This window comes from Ovis aries, chromosome 12 (assembly GCF_016772045.2).
Source record: "Ovis aries strain OAR_USU_Benz2616 breed Rambouillet chromosome 12, ARS-UI_Ramb_v3.0, whole genome shotgun sequence".
Taxonomy (NCBI): Eukaryota; Metazoa; Chordata; class Mammalia; order Artiodactyla; family Bovidae; genus Ovis; species Ovis aries.
The window spans coordinates 18,426,090-18,443,942 of NC_056065.1; the positions used below are offsets into that span (position 1 = coordinate 18,426,090).

A 17,853-nucleotide genomic window follows, 5' to 3' on the forward strand; every position below is an offset into this window, starting at 1 on the left:
ATTGGGCAATTGAACAACATGCCAGATACTAAGCAAAGTGAATGTAATGTCTGTCCTACCGGAGTGTGTGTGTGTTTGTGTATACATAGAAACATGTTTTTAAATGGGGACCTCTAAAATACATATTCATTTATTTCTTTTTCTTTCCATATACATCAGATAGAGCATTTAATTTAACCTAATCTAGACAGGAAGTCTTCACAGAGGAGACAACATGGGCTATGGATGGCAAATAGTAATTTGGTCAGTAAGAAGCATCATTTAGGGCAAAAGAAAATGGCAACCCACTCCAGTATCCTTGCCTGGAAAATCTCATTGACAGAGGAGCCTGGTGGGCTGCAGTCCATGGGGTTGCAAAGAGTCAGGCACGACTGAGCGACTAACACTTAGATCTTGAAAGGGTCTGATGTTTTGGGAACCAATAAAATTCTTTAGTTCCTCAGGTGATTTTCATTAGAATTAAAAACGTGTCAACTTTATTTCTGTCCTAACAGAATTCACATGTCAATATTGTCACCAATATAAATCATGATTCCAAAAAATGCAGGCTATTCAATGGCTCCTCCTATTAACTCTTCATTTCTGCCACAACCCAACACATGCTTTAGAACAACATTACACACTAGAGGATTTGCAAAACCTTTGATAGATACTATTCCTTACATCCTCATATCCTTTGTGGGAATAAATAAATACACAAACAAACAAAAATTCAACACTATTTCCACTGCTTAAACCTGCAGTTGTTCAGATTTTTCATTGATGGTGGATACCTTTTCCTCATGTATTTGTTGCGGAAAGATTTTTTTTCCCTAAAAATGCTGAAGGTCTTTTGCTTTTGAAAATTGAAATGTAATGATGATCACACTTGAAAGTTATGATACATTTTAGATCGTGAGTGAAAGTTGCAGCTGTCTTATTCCTGTAGCGATCTATATTGCTGCTACCAGAATGTGATACCCAAGATAACCTTACTGTGATTTCTGTCTCTGTTCTACTGATCATCAACATGAAAAAGAAATGAAAGCAAAGTAACCTGATTTCTTTTTTTTTTTTTAAAGAAAACATTAGGTAATAAAGCCTTCAATGAAAAAAAGCATTCCTTTCAGATTTAGGGGTTCCTTTTCCATGAGGTAAGTTTTCAATATGATGACACTTAGAAAAGGACAGAATGAGGTAAACTTAGAACAATGAAGAAAAAAAGGGAAAAAAGCACTGTGACTCTACTAAATTATATGTGAAATAGATATATATTTGCTCATTTTGAAATATGTACATTGCTAACAGATGGTACACCAATGTAACAGAGTTGGCCTTCATTGATAAAGTGAAAAGTGAAGTGAAAGTTGTGTCTGACTCTTCGTGACCCCATGGACTGTAGCCCACCAGGCTCCTCTGTCCATGGGATTACCTAGGTAAGAATACGGGACTGGGTTTCCATTTCCTTCTCCTAGGGATCGTCCCGGCCCAAGGACGAAAGATAGGTCTCCTGTATTGTAGGCAGATTCTTTCCTATCTGAGCCACCAAAGAAGCCCATTTCATCTATAAACCCAACTTGGACGCACGTTGTGATATTGAGGAAGAAAATAACAGGATCTACCTCACATTGGTGGTCCTTCCATTCACCCTCCACATTCATGAAGCTAACTCCTTTACTTAATACCTACAACTTGAATTGTGAGAGTTGAACTGTGAAGAAGACTGAGTGCCGAAGAATTGATGCTTTTGAACTGTGGTGTTGGAGAAGACTCTTGAGAGTCCCTTGGACTGCAAGGAGATCCAACCAGTCCATTCTGAAGGAGATCAGCCCTGGGATTTCTTTGGAAGGAATGATGCTAAAGCTGAAACTCCGGTACTTTGGCCACCTCATGCAAAGAGCTGATTCATTGGAAAAGACTCTGATGCTGGGAGGGATTGGGGGCAGGAGGAGAAGGGGATGACAGAGGATGAGATGGCTGGATGGCATCACGGACTGGATGGATGTGAGTCTGAGTGAACTCCGGGAGATAGTGATGAACAGGGAGGCCTGGCGTGCTGCGATTCATGGGGTCGCAAAGAGTCGGACACGACTGAGCGACTGAACTGAACTGAACTGAACTGAACTGAATATGTTTATGCTATAGGAACATGTGTCATGGAACTGACCCAGTCTTTCCACATTAGAAAAGCAGAAAATGTTATTTGTGCATATTTAATCTCATTACAAATTAATTCCAAATAGGAAAAGGAGTTTGTCAAGGCTGTATATTGTCACCCTGCTTATTTAACTTATATGCAGAGTACATCATGAGAAACGCTGGCTGGATGAAGCATAAGCTGGAATCAAGATTGCCGGGAAAAATATCAGTAACCTCAGATATGCAGATGACACCACCCTTATGGCAGAAAGTGAAGAGGAACTAAAAGCCTCTTGATGAAAGTGAAAGAAGAGAACAAAAAGTTGGCTTAAAGCTCAACACTCAGAAAACTAAGATCATGGCATCATCTGGTCCCATCACTTCATGGCAAATAGATGGCGAAACAGTGGAAACAGTGGCTGACTTTATTTCTTTGGGCTCCAAAATCACTGCAGATGGTGACTGCAGCCATGAAATTAAAAGACACTTACTCCTTGGAAGAAAAGTTATGACCAACCTAGATAGCATATTGAGAAGCAGAAACATTACTTTGCCAACAAAGGTCCATCTAGTCAAGGATATGGTTTTTCTGTGGTCATGTATGGATGTGAGAGTTGGACTATAAAGAAAGCTGAGCCCCCCAAAATTGATTCTTTTGAACTGTGGTGTTGAAGAAGACTCTTGAGAGTCTCTTGGACTGCAAGGAGATCCAACCAGTCCATTCTAAAGGAAATCAGTCCTGGGTGTTCACTGGAAGGACTGATGTTGAAGCTGAAACTCCAGTACTTTGGCCACCTGATGCAAAGAGCTGACTCATTTGAAAAGACCTTGATGTTGGGTAAGATTGAAGGCAGGAGGAGAAGGGGACGACAGAGAATGAGATGGTTGTATGGCATCACTGACTCAATAGACATGAGTTTGGGTGGACTCTGGGAGTTGGTGATGGACTGGGAGGCCTGGTGTGCTGTGGTTCATGGGGTCATAAAGAGTTGGACATGACTGAGTGACTGAACTGAACTGACTGAATCTCATTACAAAGAAGGGGAATGAATGTCATATTCTTTTGACTATCATTCTCTAGAAACTATGTCCTCTTAATGGCTTGAAACATTTCATTTTGCAGGGCAAAAAATTAGAATCTGTCATTAATGTTCAAACTTAGATTTTCCACTATATTTAGCTTAAGCATTTAAACTTGAAAACAGTCAAGTTCAGTCATTTTTTGTAAATAGAATTTTGTAAAAAAAAATTTTGGATGCTCATATGAAAGTCTCTTTCCAGACTGCCATTGATAAAGAAATACTTGCAGGAATTTATAGATAACTGAAAGTAATAGGAGTTAGAACATACCTCCGTTCATAAACTCAATGGTGGCTAAATTGTTATATGGTGGCTAAATTACTATAATCTACAAGTCAACATTTTCCTTAAAATAGAAGCTATCATTTCTTATAGCTTGTTCTCCCCTTGTCAGATCCAGAACAAAGAGGAGGGCATGCCATCACTAAGTTTGCAGAAGTTTTATCAGATCACTCAGGAGACAAGGCACAGTGAGGCTCTGAAAATCCTAAGGGTGGACTGATGTTTAAAATAAAGGCGGTGGCTGCCCTTGTGTGTTAAACTCAACTTGACTCACTGAAGAAGCATTAGATGACAACAGCAAGTTTTCCAGATTTTCCAAGTGATGAAAATGTCAGGAAATCCAAAGTTATGGTTCCCCTAACAATCATAACTTGGCCACTTTGTACATGAAGGAATAAAAGTTAGAAAGTGACAAGTAGTGTAAACCTGCAGTTCCCCTACATTTGTGTCTATATAGAGCAAAATTCAGCAATTAGGCAACTAGTTGTGTAATTCAGGACAAATTACCCCTTACCTGCTATATCCAGAAGAAACTAAACTATCTGAATAATTAGTGTAATATTTTACTTTGCACATGGAGATACAAAGGAAAAAATATTTGATGTTTAGTATCATGAGGCTAGTCAACATATCACCTCATTTTGTTCTAGGGTGGGCTTCCCAGTGGCTCAGACGGTAAAGAATCTGCCTGCAATTCAGGAGACCCAGGTACACTTCTTTTCTAGAAGCAGCTGTCATCAATATGTTTATGTCAACTTATGTTTCAGTCTAATTTGTGGGGATTTAACTTAATTTCTTTCCTTAAGTCTTTGATTTGGACTTCTCATTAAAAATCCTTACAAGCATCACTAAAAATTCAATAATGAAATTTTGGCTTTGGTCCTAATTCTTTAATAAGTTTTCATTGCTTCTATGAAGAAATAAAATTAACTTTCTGAGACTTACTGTGTTTTTCTGCCAAATGTCTCATGGCTAAAAATCCATTCAGTAATGTTAAATAGACAAGTCCTCTTTATTTTGGAAATTGCTGTATTTCAGACACTTAGAGTTCACAGATCATGGAGAACTACTTTCCATATGATTTCCCTAGGGAGTGATGATGAAACTGTAGTTAAATGTGATGATATTATAGCAATTAGTATATGTGTGTGAGTGGTTTTTTCCATGAGATTGTGAGCTCTTTGAGGGAAAAGGCTACGCTACTCATCTTTGTTTCTTATCACAGTGTCCCTCAGCATATGGTAAAAATAAATGAAATTGCTGAATAAAATGAATTTCTTCAACTGAAGTTATCGTTTTATAGCAATTTTGGATTAAGTAAATAGTGAATCAAATATAGTGGTGAATAGTGACCATGATAATTTAGGTTGAACAAAAAGCATATGCTCATAACATATCATTTTTGATCATTTTTGCCATGAAAAATGGCAATTTTATATGGTTCATTTTGTTCACTTTATTCTGTCAATAGATTTATGTATTCCTCCCTTCAAGTATCTCACAATATCTGTTTTCCCACCATGACACTTTCAGATGAATAGGAGACTTTTCCTTAGTTTTACCCATTCCCCAAAGATAAGAACACCGTAATCTTCCTAAGGCACAGGGAAATGACTAATCAATGCTTTGAAAGTGAAAGTGAAAGTGAAAATCAGTCACTCAGTTTTGCCCAACTCTTTGAGATCCCATGGACTGTAGTCAGCCAGGCTCCTCTGTCCGTGGAATTCTCCAGGCTAAGCACTGGACTGGGTTGCCATTTCCTTCTCCAGGGGATCTTCCTGACCAGGAATTGAACCCAAGTCTCCGGCATTGCAGGCAGATTATCTACCATTTGAGCCACTAGGAATCCCAAGGCACAGGGAAGTGACTAATCAATCCTTTACATATTACTAAACACATTCTTTCACTTAGCATTGACCGGAGCCCCCACTCTGTGCCAGGCACTGTGGTGAGGATTGCAATACATAGGTCTTGAAGGTAAGGCCTTGCTCAGGGTGTACCTGACAATATAATGGGGTGTCCAGATAAGCAGTGAAATTAGTGCAAAAACAATAGTGGTATATAAGGGGTGTGCTATAGAAATACACTAAAGAAGCAGCTGATTCAGACCAGGAAGAGGTGACCTAGAAGACTTCTAGGTCAAGACTTGAAGGATGATAGACGGGAAATGGCAGCCATGAGAAGTCTAGGAGTGGGTGTCACTTGTTAGAGGTGCCCAACACATTACGAACTAGCTGAAGCATAGAAGCCAAGGAGAGGAGGAATGAAGGGAGGCGGGGCAAGGCCAGATTGCAAACAGACTTCAGAGCAGAGCTAGTCAGTGGTGAGTCTAGAAAAATAACCTGATAGAAAAGTTATTGAAAAATAGGTCTGAAAAGTTTTCATAAAATAACACTTGTGATTCTTTGAAATTTCATTACATTTCTTTTTTTTTTTTACTTTAACAGCATTTATTGGGTTTTTTTGATTGCCTCTGGTCTGACTTCGGAAGGGCTTTCTGGGTTCCTCTGTCCTTGTTTCTGGGCTGCTGCAGCTGCAGCTTTTAAGGCCCTTTTTTGCTTCTTCAGCTTGTGAATCTCTTGGAAAACCCAAATGCGCAGAGCCTTCTTGGTCACCTAGTGGTGGTGGACTTCTCGGTGGTATGGAGGGGGAAAAGTGTACTCAATCCCCAACTCCTTGCATGTCTTCTCAAAGACAGGATACTTGGTCTCGCGGAGGTTTCTGAGCATCTTTTGCCTCTTGTCAATGCTCATCAGCAGACAGTGCTTGTGGGCTTTGTCCTTTCAATATTTCTGCCTGTGTTCTTCATAACTGCAGATCTTGACAGTCAAGGCAACAATTCGAGCCTCCAAGGAGCTGGTGTCCTTCAGGTTTTCCACAACTTTGCTCATCAACTGCTCTTTCTTGATTTTTAGCATCTCCTTCTTGTTGTCCATTTCCAAAGATAGGAGTCTTCACAACATCATCAACCTTGGCAATTCCAGGGATGTTCTGGTAGTCCTTCAGCAGCATGGAAAGGGGTAGGTCATCTTCTTGGCTTTGCTGGACTAGTTTCTGGGTGGCATATCTACGGGTGGTCTGGAGGATGAGACCTCCAGGACTTGAGGTCCCGCTGAATGGAGAGAAGCTTGGCCCCCCTCCGCCCAGCAGCTCGAGGACTGGGGGCTGTGTAACTGCCTGGGTTCAAATTGAACTCAGCACCCTCCACACCACCCTCAGCATGGTGACTTCTGACCCTCCAAAATTTTATTACATTTCTTGATTCATGAAAATTTAGACTTCACTTAACCCCATCCAGTCTCATTTTATGGACAACAAAATTGAAGCCCATAGAAGTTTACCGACTCCCCCAAGGCTAGCAAACCTAGTTCCCCAGCACAGGATGAATACAAACATAGCCCTCCTTTCTCTCCCATGGGGTGCTCTTTACTGACATTACCTATTTGCTCATTTTTTGGTTTCTTCAAACTCTAGATTGAATTCTTTCAAGTCCCAAGCCTGTGAATTAAATAATTTCTGTGAATTGAATCAATGAGTTACAACAAATTGCTTCCTAGAAAAGCAAACATTTTACAAGTGCCCCAAACTTTCCCCAGTTCTGTACAAGCTCAATATTTCCATATTTTTCTCTTATGGTGTCAATTAGAGCTGTGACAAAGGCAAGAGGGTAAGACTCAAACACCTACAAACTCAACTTCAAAAAGCTTATTTTAAGAGTGCAGTTAAGGTGGCAAATATTAAACCTGCTGACTGTTGCAATTCAATGATTAATGCCACCAATAATAACCAACATGTTTTATCACATAACTGATAACTTGCTCACACAACGAAGACACGCAGATTCTCTAAACTATTCAACATGCCCCAAACTGAATGCCAGCATTTGTTTTTATAGTTTTTGTAATCTCACCTGCTAAGACCCTTATCTTCATAAAACTGCTGAGTTCCTGAATAAATATTGTGCCACATATTTAAATCTTCTGGGGGATTTGATGCAAGTGGTTGCTGGATTTTACATCTCAGAAGCTCATATCTGAAGCAAAAGACAAGCAGAAACATCAGGATTATCTCACCTAATATTATTACCAAAATTCAGGTTGTCTCATGGTATGAGTGTGTGATGCGTATGTGTGAACATAAAGAAAACATCTTAATATTATTTTCTTCTGATAATCATTTTTTTCTGGCACAAGTATCATCTCTGTAGCTAAGTGGAACAATTAGCTCCATTTACATTTTACTATTATCAGTAAAATGATGACATTTAGATTTCTTCTGTGTCAGATTTACCAAACCTTTATTGTCAGTTTCAAAGGAGAAGCACAAAAACTTATAAAGTTAGTGACTTCCTAAGACTTTTACCACCAATATTTTATAAACAATGAGAATATTATTGACTTCATAGTCTTGGCTAAATGTCAAGTTGTTATAGAGCCATTTTAGAATCACAATTCTTTTATTTCATCTATATTCCTGACCATATGCTTTACAAGTTTCCAGATAGTAATAGCATACCAAAGAATTATTGGCTAACGCTTTGGAATTTTCAGGTATATTTGTGCAAATGTGTCATTGAGAGCATGCATCAAACTTGCTTACCATATAGTAAGAATATACTTTGAAAATGAAGAGACGGATTGTGTAGAGAATCATTAGAGAATATTAATTGTTGTTTCAAGGTTTTCTTTTGTTGTTGTTTAGTCACTAAGTCGTATCTTCACTCTCTTGTGATCCCATGGACCGTAGCCTGCCAGGATCCTCTGTCCATGGGACTCTCTGAGCGAGAATATTGGAGTGGGTTGTCATTTCCTTCTCTAGGGTATTTTCCTGACCCAGGGGTTGAACCCCCGCCTTCTGCACTGGCGGGCAGATTCTTTATCACTGAGCCACCTGGGAAGCCCCTTCAACCATTTTTAGCTCCCACAATATAATGATATTTTTACCATGATAAACTTTTCATGGTTCCATATGTCAAGATACACAAGATGAAACTGTATGAAAGTTATGAGTAAGGCCGACACAGTGTGTGTGGGGGAGGAAAGGATCGGGAACCTGAGGTTAGCAGATGCAAACTATTATACATAAATTGGATAAACAACCAGGTCCTACTGTATAGCACAGGGAACTATATTCAATATCCTGTGATAAACCACAATGGAAAATCATATAAAAAAGAATGTATATATATGAATAACTCAATCATTTTGTGGTCAGCAGAAATTAACAAAACATTGTAAATCTATTCTACTTCAATAAAAAAGTCACAAATATGAATATCCAATAAGAAATTAGTTCTATATTCATATGTGAGGAAGAGCCTCCTCCCTTCCTTCCCGAAGAGAGAAGACCACAACAAAATCCAAAAGCATCATCGCTGTCTCTTACCTCAAATCAGGTCCGTTTGGCCTGGATGGTGGCTGCCAGGAAATTCCAACATATGATTCACTTAGTGGAACCACAGACAATGGGCCAAGATCCTGCGGCAGGGCAGGAGGGGTGGTCACGTGGGTAGGGAAGCTCTCTGTGCACCCCCCTAGATACCCGTTACCCCCTGAGCAAGCCACAATGGTGACGGAGTAATTCGTGAATGGAATCAGATGAGTAACGACATGACTCAACACAGAAGTCACATTCGTGATCGTGATGTGAGGGTCAGGCATGTGGATCTCATAGTTAAGGATGTCTCCATTCAGGATGAGGGGGGGCTTCCAAGTGACCTGAAACAAAAGGAAAATTAGAACCGATGTGACAACATAGGAGCAGAGCAGCTGAGGAGGTTCACAGGGCCCGGCGTTTTGCTCTGTCTTGTTTTCAGTTAAGTCACTGTAGAAATGCCCACTTTTGACTTAGCCCTTTACACTAGACAGTGATGAAGAGTTTTCAGATCAATTAGCAGTGCACCAGGAACTAAATGAGATGCTGTTTCCTGGGTTGGGCTGTTAGTCTGGAGACTTTCTTAGACTGTCAGACTATACACACCTCAGTGATTCATCTCCACCATGGGTGTCTGGAAAGAGGCAGAGCACACACATGGAGAGAATTCACACATCCACACGCATCAGTGGGGCAGCAGCAGGATTTGAGAGTGTCCTTCTTTATAACTCAATTAGACGAACTATCAGAATTCCTTGTTTTGCATTAAAAGTGTGTATTCTAAATATGTCACTATTCTGTTTTTGGATGGTGGTGGTGGGAGTGCAGAAATCATTTTTTGCATTTTCTGAGAATGTGAAATTGAGCTTCTGAATCTCTCTAGAGCATAATGTAGCAAAGAAAGCAACATATCCTTTTCGCAGAGAAGAGACGTGTGGAAAGCTTTAAAAAAGCAAGCAAAAAATGATCTTGTCTAAGTCATAGATGTGAATGTCAGAAGAAAGAAACAACAATGTTTTCTAATAATGTTTAATGTTCTTTTTCTTCTCTGACTAAATATTGTAAGGGGATTGTGCTAACCCAACTTATGCTCTTGTAGGGGGAAAAGATCCTAGAAAAATGCACATAGGTCACTGAAAATCCATTATTTATATGCCATCCTGCTTCATCTCTTTTTTTCTTGCCTTGCAATGGTCTTTAAATTTTAGAGTATATATTTCATCTCCCAAATAGACTGTAAGCTTCATGAGAACAGAGCCTAAATTGTACACTTATTTAATGCCAAATACTCAGAGATGGAGTTTAACAAGTAATTGCAGTCATGGCTGATGGCATTATATTTTCCTTAGCATGCAGCTATTTTGATAATTTAAATGAGTTTTCCACAAAGTGATATAGTGATACCTACACATATAGTTCTATACAAATTCAAATTCTGAAATGTGTAATAGAGAAATTAGAACAGAGAAGGATGATCTAAAATTTTCTGTCTTAAAGGAAATAAGTTTCCTCCGGGAGCAATCTAACCTGAGATTCTCATTGAGGGCAAGAGAAGAAGGGGGCAACAGAGAATGAGATGGTTGGATGGAATCACCATATCAGTGGACATGACTGAGTCTTGGGTAAGCTCTGGGAGGTAGTGAAGGACAGAGAAGCCTGGTGGGCTGCAGTCCTTGGGGTCACCAACAATTGGACATGACTGAGTGACTAAACAACAACATGCCATTTGGGCAGCTGCTTGATGATTACAGTCCTAATTTATAATTAACAAGGACTTGGCATCTACTGAAATTTTACTACATGGCTTGAAATCATTGCTGCTTTTAAAAACTTCTAGGAGAAGAGAGTTCCAAAATGTGCTGGTGAAGACAAGCTTTAGATGCGTTCCTTATGAGCATAGAGGATTTGCCTGGGTGGAGGCGAGATCAAAGAGGCCTAAATTAAGCAAAGTTTATAAAGCAGACATAGGATTCTATTTATTTTGGTGGTACAGTGTTCTTTGTGGGCTTGAGAAATGAGTCAAGGTCAAACTTACAGGGCTTCCTGGTACTTGCAAATAAAAAATGGAATGGTTATCACAGCTCAGTTCTACCTGACTCACATGTGGAATGCCACTTGCCTCTGGAACTAGAATATTCTGAGAGTTCAGGTCAAGGCTTGGCAGTCCTTGAAAGAATTCAAACTGCAAACTTCAGGTGTAGTCTGTGTTCGCAGTTGAGCTGAGAGTGAATTGATTTGGAACTCGGTTATTGAGGCTAAGAAAATATTCATAAAATAAAAATCTGAATAAGATATCAACCTGCAGAGATTAAGAGATGTGATGTAATGACTCTGAAGACAGTCATTTGAAGAGCTAAAAAATCCTTGTGTTCTCTACTATAAATGTTTGCATCCAGAAATTTGCTATTTTTCTCACTTAAAAAGTTAAAGGCTTAGGAAGATATATCTTTTTGACAGTACTGAGTTAGAAGACATGACTCTACTTCTACAGAAAAATTTTAGAAGGAATTTAGAGCAAGGTGGAGAAGGCCATTGTCATTATAGTGAGTAGGCTAACAGAAATGGTATCTAATTTGATCATCCTCTTGAAAACATCCTGGAGCTATTACTAAAAATAAATGTGACCAAGCTTTTTAAGGAGCCAGTTAGTGAAATATTGGATTCCATTCTTTCCAATGCTTAAGACTACATTTATTACAGTGTGGCCAAAATATGTGAGATTAAAATTTTCAGTTTAATTTCCCATGGCCTTTTATTTATCTATTGCTCATCAGAAGGATTATGAAATATTGTTGTAGCCCCAAAAACTCAGACTAAGGACCATGTTCCTGGCTTAATAAGCAAAAGATGTTCTCTAAAACAAGACTTTTGCACTGAAGTTTTTAAAATAAAGTGTCATTTCTGGCTTAGAATAAAATGTTTATTTTAGAGATGCTTTGTTGACCACAATAGTTTCTTTCATTTGTGTGGTTCTTAATTGCTTGGATTTCCATTTCTCTGTTTATTTACTATATATTTGCATAAGATAGGACAGGTGGGTAGGTGTTTAAGGAACTACTGACTTTCATCTACTCAATCAGATCTCTGAAGTGTGGCCCTAAACAATTAAGGCACCTGCATGATCCTGGTCATAAACAAAAATTTAGGAAGGTGGTTTAGTTGATTGGCTTTAGACTTGAAAAAAGTAACACAAAAACATTGTGATCTAATCCTAATTTCTTTAACTTCATCAAATCACATTTTAAAACTACATAAAGCTAACGTATATAAAATAGATAGCCAGTGGGGATTTGCTATATGTCTCAGCGAGCTCAAGTCAGGGTTCTGTGACAACCTAAAGGGATGGGCTAAGATGGGAGGTGGGAGGGAAGCTCAAGAGGAAGGGAACACATGTATACCTATGACTGATCCATGGTGATCTATGGCAGAAACCAACACTATTGCAATTATCCTTCAAATAAAAATAAAGAAAAAAAGAACTTTATGAATAAGAGTTTTTATGAAGATCGATATAATGGGCTGAGACTGGGCTAAGAATAAGTATCCTTGTTCAATTTGCTAATATTTTATTTTATTTAGAAGTTTTGGATCTATAGCATAATTCTAAATTAGAGCTTTATTAAACTCTCTTTTATAGGTTTTGGTATTTTTACCAACTGTATACAATGAAATGCATTTTCTTAAATGAATAAATACAACATCAAAGTGTGTTGCTTTCACTTTTTCAGATAACACGACCTCTTTGACATTATATGTTGTTTTCCTTATAATCAAATAAGATATTAACAATATGTGCAAGTTTCCCCTTTTTCTTTTTTAAAATTTATTTTGCTGAAGTATAGTTGATTTGCAATGTTGTGCTAATTTCTGCTATATAGCAAAGTAATTCAGTTATTCATATATATATATTCTTTTTCATATTCTTTTCCATTATGGTTTATTGTAGGATATTGAATATAATTCCCTATGGAGGACCTTGTTGTTTATGCAACTTTCCCTTCTTAAGGCTCATATCTATGCCAAGTCATAGCTCATCTTTTTACACTTACAAAGATGTTACTTTGGGTTATTTTCCAGTTGGCCTAAGTATGTGAAGTTTCCTTGTTTTCCCTATCAGACTGCAAGTTCTTATAGGGGGAGTGGTGGTAAAAAGACCAGATGGTGCAAAATGCTAAGAACTAGAGTGAAATGCCAGTCCAGTTCTTGTATTATCTCTCAACCGATCAACTGGTAGTCTATATTCCTCTTAACCTGACTTGATTCTCCCCCAAGTTTTTTCCATTTCTGAGCATTTTATTTATTTATATTGTTTTGTGTAAAATGTACACTCCATGTAGGTAGAGATTTCGTCTTGATCTTAACTGTGTCCTCAGTGCCTAAAGAGGCACTCATTAAGATGTACAGATGCTCAATAAATGTTGGTAGAACTGAAATTATTATTATTATTGTCAATAATATTATTGACAATTTTCCTCATCCTAATATTTGGAATGACTCCATATGCTAAATATTGAATGAATATTAAAGACCATGCTTCTGTTCCTCAGATTTTATCCATCCGCAATTTTAATTTTCAAATCTTATCTTTTATAAAAAGAAATCACTGTACTGATGTCACACTGCCTCTGTTTACCAGATAAGTAATGTCATTAGAACACTGATTCTGGAGATCTAAAGATCTTTCTGAACCTTTCTGAAGGTGAGCAAATAATTCTGAAGCATAAATATGTTGTTTTAATATTATTTAAATACGTATAGTACAATACTAGATTCAGCTAAATAATTCTGATGACTCTCTTCATTGATAATTTTTTATTTTCTAATTATAAAGTAAGGATTAGTAAAAGGTATGAATTTTTAAAAAAATGATCACTAGTATACATGGTCTGTATCTTCTAAGCACCTTCTTAGAGACTTTTAGATTCCAGGCCTGGTGAGCGTCCGTGAGATTCTGCTCTCAAACCAAGCTAAATCGTACTTTAGCAGGTTGACAAGCCATGCACATTGTTTAACTTCTGGAGGAGGTTACAAAATCAAAAGAGGAAGGGAAAAAAGGGACAAATGGAAAAGCCAGGCGACTTGCTCTGAATACTTTAGATCATCACTTATAAATGCTGAATCACATAGAACTATGCACTGAGCTATTACTTTTCTGAAAATATTTGTCATCTTTTGGATTTGCCTAGCAATTAAATCTTTGTTAGAAAGAATCCAGAAAAAATGTCCATTACCTAGCTGTGCCTTTGTGAAGGACTGTGCTTATATCACATCATATTGATTGGTACTGCTACCGAAGTTTTGCAAAATTCCCTTAGGATTAAAAAGAAAAGTCATTTCTGGAATGATGAATAACTCGAGGTTTGTTTGGGGTTTTCCTTTGGTTTGCTCTGCTTTTCCTTTGAATGAAGAACAATTCTTAAGATTGCCCGATTCATATAGTAAACACCATACATCATGTCCTTCAAATTGATTTCCTTTTGATGTTTTATGAACAAAATTCTATACATTTGAGATATTTCTATCAAGAAGCTGTGTTGCTTTGACCAATCTCATGTGGAAACTAATGAAGGCAGACTTTGAAACACAGATTTTAGTATGTAGGTTCAATTAAATTTCTTCAACGATTTACACTATTTAGCATCACCCAGTGTTTGCTTTTCGTAGGCACGAGAGAACACACAACAGAGATTCAAGTAGTAATTTCAACAGATGAACTTTGCTGTTATGCAAATGTCCTTTGTTTTGTGCTCTGGTGAGCAAGCTGCTGCACCAATGCTTTTGGCAGTAGTACAAGACTGAATCCATGGAAGCATGTGTGTATTTACACAAAAGAGGCTTCTAAGCTACAAAACTCCCTCCTGTTTGGTTACACTAATTTCCCTTGAATGAAGTTTGTATGCAAGCCAAAACAATGGTAGTTATCCTAGCCTCTAGAGTTCATTCCCAGCAGAATGAAGTGAATAATTGAACAGTTCCTAAATAGCCCCGTAATCTGCTATTTTTCTTTCTTCCCCCATCCTCTTGATTCTTTGATCATTTTTTTAAAAAATCAGAATATTGGTAATTGGAACTTTTGTTAATACGCTAATCTCTTCCCCCGCATTTCCCCACCTCTTCTCATTTTCTGATCTATTTAGATCTGACGTGGTGGTTAAGCTAAGCATCCCAGCGTGGCATTCAAAGGATTTCAGGTGTGTGAGGCAAATGGAAGCATCTCAACAATATAATTAAGGGGATACAGGGAGAAATGAAAAACTGACATCAAATTCGAGAAAGTTTGGGCCAAAGGCCAAAAACCCAGTTTCTCCAGTGAATGCCTAAAACAACACATGTGTGCGTTTTGTCAGTAGATGGCTCTGTTTAACACGGAGTCAATGCAGGGTACATTCCTCATCTGCAGAGGAGACAGACACTTAGCTTCTTACCTTGGCTGCATCGGGTCCTAACACATCCACCTCAGGGGGCTGCACCCCAGCAGGTCGCGAAGGTCTCGTGGTCACTTCTGCCCAATCACTGCTGTTTGTCCCTCCATCAGCAGTGCTCATCAGCACTCGATACTCATATTTTGTCCACGGGCTAAGAGCAGAAGTCTTGTCGATAAACCTCCTGGGATGACTTCCTGGGAGAGTCACCAGGGTGGTAACGGCCTCCTTTCCTTGGACTCTTCTCTGGATTGTGGAGTTCTCCACCAGGCCGTTGGGATGGGTGGGGGCTTGCCAAGATATGATCACGGATGTTGGGGTATCAGAGAACAACTCTGGACTCAGGATACCTTCCGGTGCATCTGAGAGTGTCCAAATGGTCTGGGAATCTGCTGACAGGGAACACCCTTTTGAAGTACAAGCTTCTACTTGAAACGTGTAGGCCGTATATGGGCGTAAATGGGTCACTGTGCCATTAGTGACATTTCCAGAAGTTTTCAAGCTGAGGCGGCCATGTTGGTAAATGTTATAATGGGTAATGAGCCCATTGCACTTTAAAGGATGCTGCCAGGTGACCAACATCATTCTTGACTTCTTGTCCAGAATAACTGGAGGGTCTACAGGTCCAGGTTCTATAAAGTAGAAAGTAAGTAGTGATACCTCTTGGAAACTTCCCATACCTCAGAACAGAACTCAAATGAGTGATCACTCTCCTCCAGAATATGAAACTGGACACTTGGTAAAGGCCATTGAGTAAGTGGCCAAGTGTCATAAAGACAAGGCTCATGACTACTTTTCTCTTAAATGTGTGAGATGTACTTGTTGAACATTATTGGATTCAATTGCCTTTTGCTCCTGTAAGATAACTTTATTAAATCATTTCTTTTGATTAAAGCTAAGGATTCCCCAACATCACGAAGACTCTCCTGAAATAAAGACCTTAGGAGAGAAAGACACAAGAGGACAGCTGTAACCAAAGTTCACACTTATGCCCCATTTTTCTGGAACTCTGGTAACTCATTATAATCAATAACACTATCATAACAAACCTGCATATTTTATAGCCCAGTAAAATCCTTCAGCATCTCTCATTATATATTCCATATTATCCCTGGGTCTGTTTATCATTCTAATCCATGTTTTGCAATTTATCTACTCCCTGTTAATATTATAGGTGATTTTTTACTGTGACTGTGACAGAAGCTGCCGATTTAGCTCTTTCACCTACTGATAAATAAACAATGCACAGATCTGACCTTTAGGTTAACAGGTTTAATGCTTGCTCCACTCAGCACTCTAACTGATTCAATTATCATAAAGGTTCAGGAGGCTCCATGAATACTGAAAAAGGCCCGCCATATGCCCGCCTAGGTGTTGTGGAGCAGCAAATATCCTGCAGCCCTCCAGAGAAATTCCTTAATTGTAAATAATTTCACCATGCGACACACTCAAGTCACCTTGAATGCAAACCCCTCAGTCTGCGGAGGCAAAGTGTTATTTAAGCTTTACTGGGCTGCGTTAAATTCTGCAATTTGAAGGGCTGTTAAGTTTTTCAATTGAAATTTCATTTAAAATGCAGGTGCTTTTTATTATATTGAGGCTTTACTGCTCTCTAGGTACAAGCAAGAACATGGTGCAATAACACAAATCTGGCTCAATCACTGATCAGTAACAGCTGTAATTCCAGAACATTTAGCATTCTTATAAACCACGGCCTGAAATCTATAAATTGCTACAACAGATCAAGAAAAATCCTATATCCCCCTTTTCTGCCCACAGCAATTTAAACATTTATGAGATTCTTCTGTGAACATTAGATTTTATGGAAAAATCTTTAAAAAAGATAGACTTGGATTTAGTAATTGTTTAAAACAGCACTGATGATGTGAGTGTGTGTGTGTGTGTGATTCAGTCTTATAATCAAGGTTTAAATTTTAAACGCAACCACGGCTTTGCGGAGCCAAGGACCACAATCGTAGCTGGTGATAGGAGCATATTTTTACACAACATGATTCACATATTTGTCACCAACTGGACTGATGGCAGAATCATAATTACTTTTAGAGAGGAAAGCTGTTACACTGCACTAACCCTGAAATCAAGCCATTTCTGACAATTTGGTAATGCATCCTATTTGAAGAGAAAAAATCCTAAAAGTACAATGATCCCGAGATGGATCACATTTTTCGTTTTAGTCTGTTGTTAGCTTTCATTCGGAAGCTTTCGTCAAACCACTGTGACATTTCTTACTTTTGCTGTCTGGTACACAGCAGCGGTAGCAATTATTATATCAAAATAGGAATACAGATCCTTTCTTATTTATACTTGTCATCCAGATTTGGCTCTTTCCTAAAGAAAAGCAAGCACAAGTCTTGTAAGATATCAATGTTGTTTTGTAAAACGAAATCCTCTGAGATTGGGGTCTATAAAATCAATGGTGGAGAATTGAGCCTTTCAAGTCTAACCCTAACTCACCCTTCCCTGTTCAAAAAAGAGTAATATACGCTTAAAAATCAGAATATTTTTCTATTAGGGTTTTCACAGGGGTCTTGCATAATTATTCATCATATGTGCATTA

At 38.4% G+C, this 17,853-nt stretch overlaps 1 protein-coding gene and 1 pseudogene across 1 annotated transcript in view; both read right to left on the minus strand.

Moving 5' to 3' along the window:
- Positions 1-17,853, minus strand: part of USH2A (usherin) — a 983,289-nt gene that overhangs the window by 310,514 nt on the left and 654,922 nt on the right. Inside the window, exons 42-44 of the mRNA XM_060396021.1 lie at positions 15,279-15,907; positions 8,866-9,197; positions 7,391-7,513 (exon numbers count right to left, since the gene is read on the minus strand). Of these exons, the coding sequence (XP_060252004.1) occupies positions 7,391-7,513; positions 8,866-9,197; positions 15,279-15,907 (1,084 nt within the window). The remainder of the gene's footprint in view (positions 1-7,390; positions 7,514-8,865; positions 9,198-15,278; positions 15,908-17,853) is intronic.
- On the minus strand, positions 5,748-6,702 carry LOC105610018 (small ribosomal subunit protein uS15m-like; annotated as a pseudogene).